At 41.3% G+C, this 11,997-nt stretch overlaps 2 protein-coding genes across 3 annotated transcripts in view; one reads left to right on the top strand and one right to left on the bottom strand.

Moving 5' to 3' along the window:
- Positions 1-260: 260 nt before the first annotated feature.
- U2AF1L4 (U2 small nuclear RNA auxiliary factor 1 like 4) overlaps positions 261-11,997 on the bottom strand; it is a 16,456-nt gene continuing 4,719 nt past the window's right edge. Inside the window, exons 3-8 of one of the 2 annotated variants that reach the window (XM_063436510.1) lie at positions 11,712-11,778; positions 10,014-10,117; positions 9,837-9,935; positions 1,999-2,132; positions 1,680-1,775; positions 261-1,309 (exon numbers count right to left, since the gene is read on the bottom strand). In XM_063436510.1, the coding sequence (XP_063292580.1) occupies positions 1,198-1,309; positions 1,680-1,775; positions 1,999-2,132; positions 9,837-9,935; positions 10,014-10,117; positions 11,712-11,778 (612 nt within the window). In that variant the 3' untranslated portion in view covers positions 261-1,197. The remainder of the gene's footprint in view (positions 1,310-1,679; positions 1,776-1,998; positions 2,133-9,836; positions 9,936-10,013; positions 10,118-11,711; positions 11,779-11,997) is intronic. The other variant, XM_063436511.1, reaches the window with a different exon arrangement.
- Positions 2,163-6,727, top strand: LOC134577651 (G protein-activated inward rectifier potassium channel 4-like). The gene is made up of 4 exons (XM_063436509.1): positions 2,163-2,403; positions 4,131-4,377; positions 4,466-5,678; positions 6,247-6,727. Exons 2-4 carry the CDS (start codon positions 4,138-4,140, stop codon positions 6,627-6,629), a joined length of 1,836 nt encoding a protein of 611 aa, XP_063292579.1. The 5' UTR covers positions 2,163-2,403; positions 4,131-4,137; the 3' UTR covers positions 6,630-6,727.

Raw genomic sequence — 11,997 nt, 5'->3', positions numbered from 1 at the left:
AGCAAATAGACACCCATAATAAAGAATTTCTAGAATATTTTAAAGGACTGTTAAAGGCAACTTTGGCCAAACGGTTTGTGCTGTTGCGGGGGTATGGAGCTTGTGAAGAAAATTCTCCTATGATGTTGATGGAAACATTCCCATAGTGTCCTCCTTCCTAGGACAGTACTAGGCTACAGCCCACAGATAGATTGGTCCTGGGCCGTACCACGCCACATTCCAAATCACAGGAAAAAAAAAAACAGTGTATCATCCACAAAGAGTATGAAAATGCTTTATACATTAATAGGACTTTAAGGCAACTTATACAGAATGTTTGAGGGCTACACAGATTCCCTCTTTGTAGATTTGTAACAGCTGCAGCTACACAATAAGAATTGATGGTTCAGTTTTGTTCACAAAATGATATAAAAATAGGGAAGATATCTTTACAACAGGGGCAGACAACTTGCAGCCTTCCAGCTGCTGAATTAACACATCTCCATCACAATCAGAAATATTAGTCACAGCCGATAGGAGTTGGAATCCAAACTTAGCATTTCAAGATGTCCCAGCCAGTTTCATTGCAAAGTATTGGGTTTATCGTACCTCATGAGGCTGGCTGGAAAATCGAGATGGCAGATTACTTTAGCCTTCATTTTAGCAAAAACGTGACTGTCACAAAACGGCAACTGCCAAGAGTAAGAGGAACGGGGGCCGGACGCACTATTCTTCAGGAAAGTCACAAAGAAGAAGGATGTCTAAGCTGGACCTCCAACTGATGATGGCTGGCAGAGAATTATAGGAATTGTAGTACAGCACCTAGAGGTCCAGGTAAAACACCCCTCTCCTCAAGTAACAGGAGCGTGGGTTTATTTTTTTTAAAGTAGATTATACAGAGAAACTGACGATTGGACCGTTGTGGCAGCATTGCTCTGACGTCTGGGCCCTTCTGTCAGTTGAATCCAATTCTCCCTTAAACTAAATTTTTTTTTATTTTTTTTTAAAGGTTGCCTTTGAGAGTTGGTAAGGAGAGGGTTAAACTGACACAGCCAGAGGATGGTCCCTACAGTTTTAACTGCTTCAGTACCAGAGGGAACTAAAATGGCTTCAAAACCAAAATGCGTAAAACCCTCCAGCAGTGAAACGGTTTATAGTCCTAGGCGTGGTTGGGTTGAGTAATTCCACATTTCTCTGTCACAATGGTGTTAACGAGTTTCAGAAACGTCCATATCGGTGTCGTGGGGATCTTGAACGTCGACGCCTGTCTCGATCATTGGGCCGTTGTTTGTCCGAGAACCGCTTGGGGGATGGAGCCTTTGGTCCAGTTCTACGAAATAAAATGTTTTTTTTTTTAATAGGACACTGAATAAAAACTACTGAACAATGCTTAGAGCAGATTTGACATCCAGCCGGTCTCATTCTGGACCAATGTATAAAGCGGATTTATAGACAGAATTACAGCATTATTGGGAGGCAAGATTGGAATTGTCAAAACAGCTGAAACAAGTTGGCAAAAACAGCCAAAAGCAATTTGGCTATCAGGTCTTACAGAGAACAATTCTCCCTATAGGACAGCACTTGGGTCCTCGAGTCCCAGCAGTGATGGACCAGCCTCTTACGGGGCCAAAAATATAGATTGGTGCACTTAAAAAAGGAAGAGTTTCGGAGAACTAACAGATATAACACCACAAACTTACGCTCGATTGCGCCCGCGTCCATATAACTGTCGCCGGAGTGCGCTGGAAATGGGCTTCAAATGCATGAAGTTACAGAACCCGCCTCGGGTGCACTCCCTGAAACACAAACAAACAGTCCCCAAAAAGGTAAATATTGAACACAAGACACGATGCAGGAGGACATACAGACCATGCGGCCAAATGGCAAAAGATGTAGAAACACAAGATTTAAAAAACAAGTAAAAAAAAAAAAAATAATAATAAAATGTAGGATAGGATAATAGGCAGAGTACATTGTCAGTGAAATATGGGGAGGAAGGCTGGAGATTAAAGGACTCACCCCATTTCATACTGCCGACAGCATGACTCCCTGAAATCTGTGACTGGTGACAGCTCTGCGTGAATGGCCTGTCCATTGAACCAGCGATTGTTTAGCTCCACAAGGGCACGTTCTGCATCCTCCTCTCTCCGGAACTGCAGGGAAACATAGAAAGAACCTAAATTCTAAGAACACCAGCACACAGCACACACTGGGATAACAAACCAGCAGGGAGGAGGTTATCAGAGGATTGGACAGAAAAGCTGAAAGTGAGGAGATACCTGGAATGGCTGAGGACAAAGTCACGTCACACACATCCTGACAACAGCTTAATATAGCTGCACTTAATCTGATTTAACGTAATTAGGATTTGACACCGAGATCTGGGACACAACAAGGCAGAGGATCCACGAAGCACAGAAACAGGTATGTGGAACCCAAAATTTAACCCAAGCCAACAGACATACAAAATCAGTGTATTACAGGTCTGGAGAACAGACACACACGTTAAATAACTGTGGCCAAACTGTCATGCAACGAGTAGCAGAACATGTAAACTTCTAAAAGCTCTATGCAGGATAACACAAAAGGGAAAATATAGAAAAAATAACAAGTGTGACAGGACAATAGTGTAATGAGGTTTTACTATATATTGGTTAAGCATACAAGCAAAGAGTGAGTGGGAGGAACACAAACAAATCGTGAAGATAGGATATGTCATGACGGAGCAAGCATTTATTATTAATCCCTGTAAATCTTAACAGCATTAGTTTATTTCACAAAAACATGGCATCACTATTTATTATTAACAACATCATTTATATAGTGTCGGAACATTCACATTCAACAGTGCTATACAATCAAATGGGGATATTTACATTTACAGGTAATTTACATACCAATACAAACCAGAGGTAAAGAAGGCCCTGCTTAAATGAGCTTCTATGTGTGGGTGTCGTATGAACTCGGGGAGGCGTATCAGCGTGGGTGTAGTATGAATTCGGGAGGCGTATCAGCGTGGGTGTCGTATGAACTCGGGGAGGCGTATCAGCGTGGGTGTAGTATGAACTCGGGGAGGCGTATCAGCGTGGGTGTAGTATGAATTCGGGGGGCGTATCAGCGTGGGTGTCGTATGAATTCGGGGGGCGTATCAGCGTGGGTGTAGTATGAATTCGGGGGGCGTATCAGCGTGGGTGTCGTATGAATTTGGGGGGCGTATCAGCGTGGGTGTAGTATGAATTCGGGGCGTATCAGCGTGGGTATCGTATGAATTCAGGGGGCGTATCAGCGTGGGTGTAGTATGAATTCGGGGGGCGTATCAGTGTGGGTGTAGTATGAATTCGGGGGGCGTATCAGCGTGGGTGTCGTATGAATTCGGGGGGCGTATCAGCGTGGGTGTCGTATGAATTCGGGGGGCGTATCAGCGTGGGTGTCGTATGAATTCGGGGGGCGTATCAGCGTGGGTGTCGTATGAATTTGGGGGGCGTGTCAGCGTGGGTGTCGTATGAATTCGGGGGGTGTATCAGTGTGGGTGTAGTATGAATTCAGGGGGCGTATCAGCGTGGGTGTCGTATGAATTCGGGGGGCGTATCAGCGTGGGTGTAGTATGAATTGAGGATTTGAGTGTTGGTGTGAATAATCAGTATTTCCAATAGTGTGTAACTCACTTCCTCTACAGGTCTACCCATTTTAATTACCAGCTTCATACCCCATCACCAATTACCAGCATGTACCCTTCCATTCCCTGCTTATTTCTACGTATTACTAAGTGGTTTGCTTGCTGTGGGAAGTCTCATCCTTGGTGTCTGGTGGCATGTGGCTGCTGTAGTGAGCTATACAGGGGAGCACAGCTCACTGGCCACTGACAGATTAGTGACAGCAGTTGTGTGAATGGGATATAGGGTGCACTCAGGGTGCGGGCTGAACCATAGCTTTCTGGCTGCCCAGGGGGACTCTGATGGACAGTGGAGCACACACAAACACTAAACTAACTGCTAATTATCGTTACAGTATAGGGCTTTTAAATGGTTTTACACCATAAGCACAAGACATGTGCTGCACTTCCACTACATTAAGGATTGGCGTTTTAAGGGATTTGTCATTCTATCCCTATATGTAGCCCGGAAGGTCCCACATTGATAAATCTTTTACAGGACCTTAATGACACGGACAGAATACCAGCGTGGTGTTCACACTCCCCCACTTGTAGAGTCAGCAGTCAGCATCAGCATGCCAGGAGTGACCCTGCACGGAGAGGGACCTGCTACAGACAAGGGGCGTAACTTTGAACTAAATGGACGTTGTGCTTCCATCAGCCAAGCCAGCAAACCCAGGCAGGTCCTTGCTTATTTACCACGGCCACCCACTGACACAAGCCGCTACCACAGCTTTCCACAGAAGGTAAGGCGTTAGAAATCTAAACCTGAGCCACAGAAACCTTTTCAATGTGCTTTGATAAAATTGTAACATTGTTCCTTCTGTCCTCCAGCCAGAATGTGTGATCGTACCAACGTGTACAGCAGAGCCCAAGCAGGCTGTATGTCCTCTGCCACCGCCCACTCATCCTCCACTTCCACTCCCAGACATAATGCCCCCAAGCACTTATAAGCGTAACATGAGCACTAATGACAGTTACCCTTTTCCAAATCGTGCACGGCCAAGTGTGTGCATCTCATCTGACCTCCCCAAGTATAGACGCTGTTCTTTGAGAGATGGGGGAGTAGGGAATGGTCGCTGGTATCCCCGACATGCCGTTAGCGTACCAGACATCACTCATGGACCTCGATACCTCAACATGCCACCTCGTGGAATCTTTTCTGCTCCAGCTACAGGACCTGAACGTCAAATTAAGCAACGTTGCAAACTCATGGAGGCAGAGCACCATCAAGGAAAGGCTTCCACCCAGCGAGAGCGTCAAAGGTATGTCACCAAGGATGGGAAGTGCCAGGTAAACCTGGGCCGCATTGAGGAGAAGGGACGGTTCCTTTCAGACATTTTCACCACTATTGTTGACCTTAAGTATCGCTGGTTTCTCTTTGTCTTCATGATGTGCTACATTCTTACATGGCTTTTGTTTGCTGCCATCTACTATTTGGATGCTTTTTGGCGCACAGACCTGGACAATGTGGGAAATGATGACTGGTATCCTTGCTTCCAGAACGTGGACAGCTTCATTTCAGCTCTCCTCTTCTCTGTCGAGACCCAACGTACCATTGGTTACGGTTCCCGCATGGTGACTGCCAACTGTCAAGAAGGGGTCTACCTCATAATGACCCAGTCCATCGTAGGTTCCATGATCGATGCCCTTATGGTGGGATGCATGTTTGTGAAGATTTCTAGACCCAAGAAACGGGCACAGACATTAATTTTTAGTCAAAACTGTGTTGTGTGCCCTCGCGACGAGAGGCTTTGTCTAATGTTTCGTATAGGTGATTTGCGAGACAGCCATATGGTGGATGCTAAAATCAGGGCCAAGCTCATCAAGTCAAGACAAACATATGAAGGAGAATTCCTCCCACTTGAACAATCCGAGATAAATCTTGGCTATGAAACTGGGGAAGATCGTTTGTTCTTGGTAGAGCCACAAGTGATCTGCCACGTGATTGACGAGAACAGTCCCTTCTGGGAAATGGGTCCGGAGCAGCTAATCCGAGAGCAGTTTGAGATTATTGTCATCTTGGAGGGCATTGTTGAAGCAACAGGCAAGTAACTCTGGAAAGACCTGGGCTGTTTGTGATTGATACAAAATGATATTAGGCCAACTGTTAACACCAATAACTAGATCGTACTGCTTCTAATAGGGTTTAGGTAATTCAGTGATTTTTCTCCTCTGCCAAAGTTCTAAATTTTAAAGGGTAATTTCAAGCACCATGGCCACTTCAGTGAGTTGAAGTAGACATGGTACCTGGAGTCTGTATGTGTAACTTCACCTCCAGCATGGTCACTGGGGCGTCAACAGGCAGCCTGCAACAAAGGTTCTGGGCCAACTAATGTCAGTTCTGTGCATATTTTTTTTTCAGAGAATTGTAACCATTGGCTAAGAGCAATTAGCGGACACTCAGCCAATGAATGGCTGGCAGAATCAGCATCCAGTGTTGTCCAATTACCAGGAAATGGGGTACTCCTACCAGCAGGCTGTAGTGGTTATGATTATTGGAGTAACCCTTTTATATTGTAGACATTGTTTATAGATGTCCAGAACGCCAAACACCAAGGGTATATATAGCTTTTGCCAAGTCAGAGATTTAACTAGACACTTTCTCTCAATAGGAATGACTTGCCAAGCCAAAAGCTCCTACCTAGAGACAGAAATCCTCTGGGGCCACCGCTTTGAGCCCTGCATGACACTTGAAAAAGGAGCTTTCCGTGTGGATTACAAACGATTCCATAAGACCTTCGAGGTCCAACTACCACGCTGCAGTGCTAAAGAAATGGATGATATGCGGGAGCCTGAGGGCTCAGAGTTCAGTTTCTTCTGGGAAACCGGTGACTTTTGCACAGCACGTAGACACACAGTAACGGATAACGCTGAAGAGGAGGAGGAAGATGAAAACACTAGAGGAGATAGATATGCTGATCGTGGGGGAAGACTGATATGCAATATTGCTGAGGAGCGAAGCTCTGATTTTAATGGCAGTGAATACAACCTTTAGATGGGACAAACATTATCTTACAGAAACACAAACCTTCATATGACAGAGTGAAATTATATCTAAAACACAGGCAGCAATCGGGCAGAAAAAAAAAACGACCCAGAGATTTTTACCTTTGAATGTTCAGTAGAATTAAGTAACTTATTGTTATAAGAAATTTAAAAATTCTGTGGTACTAAAGTATTTCACATTTCTACAGAAACATTCATTCTAAATTCATAAAGATTTTTTATCTCAAGTGGTCCAGGATTAATAGTCATTTTTGTGAGTGATTATCTCTGTATTTGTATTGGAAAGCCCCCAATTTTTTCTTGGTTTAACCAAGGTGACCATCTTTGTGTCATAATGCACAACAAATTCTGCTTGTACAGATGTCCACAGAAACCTCAAGCTCACAGATTCGGATGGTCCTAGCACATATCACAAGGTAGACACACAGATTTTGCACATTCTTGAACTCCAAATTTAAAGGGACACTATAGTCACCAGAACAACTACAGCTTATTGAATTTGTTCTGGTGAGTAGAACCATTACCTTCAGGCTATTTGCTTTTCAGAGAAAATGCAGTGTTTACATTACAGCCTAGTGATAACGTCACTGGCCACTCCTCAGATGGCTGTTAGAGATCATTCCTGTGTCATGGCTGCATAAAATGCATCCAAACATTCAGTATCTCCTCCCTCTGCATGCAGACACTGAACTTTCCTCATAGAGATTAATTGATTCAATGTATCTATGAGGAGATGCTGATTGGCCAGGGCTGTGTTTGAATCATGCTGGCTCTGCCCCTGATCTGCCTCTTTATTACTCTGTCAATCCTATGGGGAAGCATTGTGATTGGATCAGGCTATCACTTCTGATAATGTCAGCAGACAGCATTTCTACTAGCCAAAGCTCTGTAACCAGTGGGATATCAATATCAGAATGCTGCCAAAGAGGAATTATATTTATCCACCACCAGAGATCTTCAACCTGGAATGGAGATGAAATTAAAATTGCACTCACCCCATAACACAAAAAAAAGTATCAAATCTGAAAAGTTTTGCCTGCACTCTCTCTATACTTGCCTAGGTATCCCCTAAACAAATGTAGGACAGACTCAAACCCATTCCAATATAAAAGAAATGTTTAGTAATCTTGAGCATGACAATAGGAGCTTTCTCAAAATGAATTTCAAATTTTAGACCAAAATATAGCAAACTGGAAGCATAGCTGAATTAAAGAATTCTTCCAATTCAGACAATCTGGCCGAAAGTCTGAAATTCACTGGATATTCTATTTATTTACACAGCACAGTATTTAATAAATGACAGAATTTCTCCCACTGACCTTTCGGCTTTGTAAAATGATTTGGGAAATTATCCATTCACACAGTGCTAGTTATGTATGGTTGTAGTTTGGCTATTTTAACCTAAATGCCAATTTGGTTTTTAGTTAACTACAACATTTTTAGTGAATAAACCCCTTTAAGTGTAACGGTCACGTCCCAATATTTAACAATAGGTTTATTTATCGGAAATCTAAAATTAAAGGGGCATTCCAGACTGCTAAAGCAGTTTAGCTTGCTTAAATTCTGTATGTGAAAAGTGTGCCCTATAATTTATTTTGCAACAGAAATTGGCACTTTTATAAATGAACCTTGTTACACCCCCCTGGTTGTCAGACAAAAGGCCCTGTGTTACTTTCTGGTTGGTTTAGCTCAGTGGAGCTAAACTCAAGAGTCAGCAATTGCCCAGAGCACCTGCATTGCAAAGACTTCTCATTGAGCTCATTGGGAAGTCTGTGATTGGACAGCCACAGAAAGTCTGGGTGGGGCTAGAAGGGGAGGGTTTGTAAATGCAGAGGACAAGAGATCTTCAGGTTTTGCAAGCTGTTTTTTTTTTATATAACTCCAATTAAAAAGGTATAATTAAATTATGTATGTTTTTATTGTAGGTGTATCTACTAACAAGTTGTTTTTATTTATTTTGTATGTGGACAGTGGAGTGTCCCTTTGAATGTATAAATCCACACTTCTGTTAGAGAGTGCTTGCTCCATCTTTGGTTGGATGGCACTGCGCTTCGATGCAGGCATGAGGTCATCAGCAGGGCAGAGTTTGCATTTTAAAAAGGACAGGTGGCAGTTATTGGTTGTTCAGATGGATCCAGTTAATAAAAGTACCAGTTACATAGACGTGGATACGACCACAAACCTGGGTTTCTTGGACTGAAAGGATAGAGTAGTATTTACTTGCCAATGACATTTGAGATACTAAGTCTGTTGCTCTCTGTCTCACAACTATTTGTGCTAAAACATATGACATTTTGAAAGACCTGGAATATCCAGGCAAGCCAGCCAACAAGTCTTTGGCAGAAATAATACAGAATTTAAGACATGGCTCATGAGAAATTGCGGGAGCGCTTAAAAAGTTTTATAATTTATGTCATGGGGCGCATGAGACTGTATCTGTGTTTGCACTAAGCTTGGAGAAATTATCTAGTTCCTGTAGTTTTGGAGATTACACGAATATGGCTCTTAGTGACCCGTTAGTTATGGGCATTGCTACCGAATCTATACAAAATAGACTTGACAGAAGTGCCTGACCTTTCACAAAGCATTCGAGATTGTTTCTGTTTTGGAGCAAGCAACATCAAGCTTTTTTCAAACAATTTAAAACTAAAGCGGATAGATTATACATATACATACACACACACCCCAACGAAGAGTATAATTAAATGGTGTATGTTTTCATTGGGATTACATCTACTAAAAAGTCATTTATTTTGTATTTGGACAGTGAAGTGCCCCTTTAAATGTAGAAACCCAAACATCTGTTGGCAGAGAGCATAAATCAATCAGGAGAAATTAATTTCTATTTTTCTTCTTTCTTATTATGTGTGCCATGTCTGTGCTTGGACAGAGCGGGGTTGTGATATCAATAATTATATAATTCACAAAAAAAGGTTAATGGGGCTCTATCAATGTTTTTAATCAATGGAGTAATTTCTAGAGAAGTGACAATTCTCCATTAAGGAGGAGCAGTTACTTTAGAGAAAATTCTATTAGAAAACTTAAAAAACAAAAAAACTATATTAAAATAAACTTGTTTTGTTTGAATTTTCATCAAACACCAATTCTACTGTAAAATCCCAAATGTATATGCACAGCGGTCATAGATACCCTGCCATCCTCACCATAACAAACACTGTAAAAGCTATCAGCTTACCTTAACATACACATTCCCCACAAGGTGATCGCCAAGATTGTCGCAGATATTCATCTCTTCAACCTCACCATACTTTTGTTCCATTTCTGTGAAAACTTCCTGCAGGAATGAGTTTGATATAGTAAGTGGTGAAGCAATACAACACTAAGTAGGACCGAAAGACATGCGACTACTTACCTCAAAGAAGTCATCATAATGCTCCTGCACTTCAACGTCGCTCACATGGCCTGTAACGGAGGGATGTAAAGACAAGGAACTTTTCTTAACCTGCCCAAAGATATCTACATAGGGTGCCAAAATGCATGAACAGGATCACACAGTGCCCAGATACACAGAGAATTCAGAAAGCCTTAAAATTAACTACCACCTGCAAACCAGGTAACAAACGGAAAGGTAAAGATTAGTCTCAACTGCCCTTAATTTTGTGTATATATTGCTTCGCAGACAAACAAAAATATGTAAATTTACAGAAATTGAATTTTTTAGCTACTATAACAATATTTGGGAATGAAAAGATGTTACAGTATTTAGTGTCCATTTATTCTGCAATATTTCACACAGCATCTGAAATGTTAGTATTAAAGCAAAAAGCCTATTTTTCTCACATACAGTAGGTGTGACAAAAATATATAAATGAAAATGATCAAAAACCTTGCTTATAGACATTTGTAAGGACTCTGAAGGCATTACTAATAGTGCAGTTTACGAAATATTTAAACAGGATGTAAAAACAAATGTCTGCATTGAGCACAATGCCCACATACAGTGAATACATTTAATCATATTTCAAAAATAAAAAGGTATTTAAATATGTAATGACAATTTTATTAGTCTACTGCCCTCTTGTAAAAATACTATCACTAAGTGAAACTTCCTGTACTGTTTGAAAGCAGGGGGCGGGGCTGACATTTTCAGTAACTTTACACGCATATCAGTAACTAGTGACTTCAGGCAGATAAATGAGTTAATCTGCAGGATATTAAGCTAACCAAGAGTATACATGAGGGTAAGTGAGACTTTATGGACTAGATTGTATTCTGCAAAATAAACATTCATACTCAAGTATTGAAGGGGTTACAAGCCATGTAAAAGAGACATTTTTAGATTCATTTATATATGAAAATCTAACTGGAAGAAATCCTCAGACTGGAAAAATATTGTTTATGGAACAGTTTTACCAAATGGTAAACTTTCAATTTTCTAACATGAGGTCTGTTTAAAATATTGTTTTTGTTAAAAGGGACACTATAGTCACCAAAACAACTTTAGCTTAATGAAGCAGTTTTGGTGTATAGAACATGCCCCTGCAGCCTCACTGCTCAATCCTCTGCCATTTAGGAGTTAAATCCCTTTGTTTATGAACCCTAGTCACACCTCCCTGCATGTCCCTATTTAGGCTCTCTTTATTGCAAGTTCTGTTTATTAACATAGCAGGGGATAAGAAAATCTTAATTAGTTTGCTAGACCCTGCAAGAGTTTCCTGTATGTGATTAAAGTTCAATTTACAGATCAAGGGATAAAAAATTGTTTAAGATAAATTACATCTGATTGAAAGTGAAACCAGTTTTGTTAATGCAGGCTGTGTCAGTCACTGCCACGTGAGGTGTGACTAGGGTTCATAAACAAAGGGATTTAACTCCTAAATGACAGAGAATTGAGCAGTGAGACTGCAGAGGCATAATTTATACACCAAAACTGCTTCATTAAACTAAATGTGTTTAGGTGACTATAGTGCCACTGACAGTTCTCTGAGTGAGACAAACGTTTAAAAATGTGTGAAATAAATGCGCTGCCTGTAGAGAGCCCCAAAGAAGATTTCAGCTTGTAAAGTTATTAGGAAAGAACATCAAGCACATCTGCCACTTAAGTACTCACAGTGAGATCCATCTGCACTCTGTGCTGTGTTCTGAGGGTTGCGGTATAGATTCAGCAGCACAATTGTCTGGAAGTATATGTAAAAAAAATGAAAAAAGATTGACAGTGGATAATATAAAGATCATTCAGGGGGCCAAGAACTAGCTGAGATGTTCACAGATATCACTGAAAGCCTCATTCTGCATGAGTAGGAGCATTGATTACAGCATGAACCAAAGAATTAGCTAAACATTTAAAGCAACTTCACAGAAAAGTTATATTAGTTAAAAAAAAAAAAAAAAAAGCC

Source organism: Pelobates fuscus, chromosome 11 (assembly GCF_036172605.1).
Source record: "Pelobates fuscus isolate aPelFus1 chromosome 11, aPelFus1.pri, whole genome shotgun sequence".
In the NCBI taxonomy this organism is placed as follows: domain Eukaryota; kingdom Metazoa; phylum Chordata; class Amphibia; order Anura; family Pelobatidae; genus Pelobates; species Pelobates fuscus.
Note: the sequence above shows the minus strand (reverse complement) of the source record. Positions and strands in the feature narration are given on the sequence as shown.

Coding starts and splice junctions, on each gene's coding strand:
- LOC134577651 (XM_063436509.1), top strand. CDS start 4,138: ATGACACGGACAGAATACCAGCGTGGTGTTCACACTCCCCCACTTGTA. Junction 4,378..4,465: donor ACCACAGCTTTCCACAGAAG/GTAAGGCGTTAG, acceptor TCTGTCCTCCAG/CCAGAATGTGTGATCGTACC. Junction 5,679..6,246: donor GGGCATTGTTGAAGCAACAG/GCAAGTAACTCT, acceptor TTCTCTCAATAG/GAATGACTTGCCAAGCCAAA.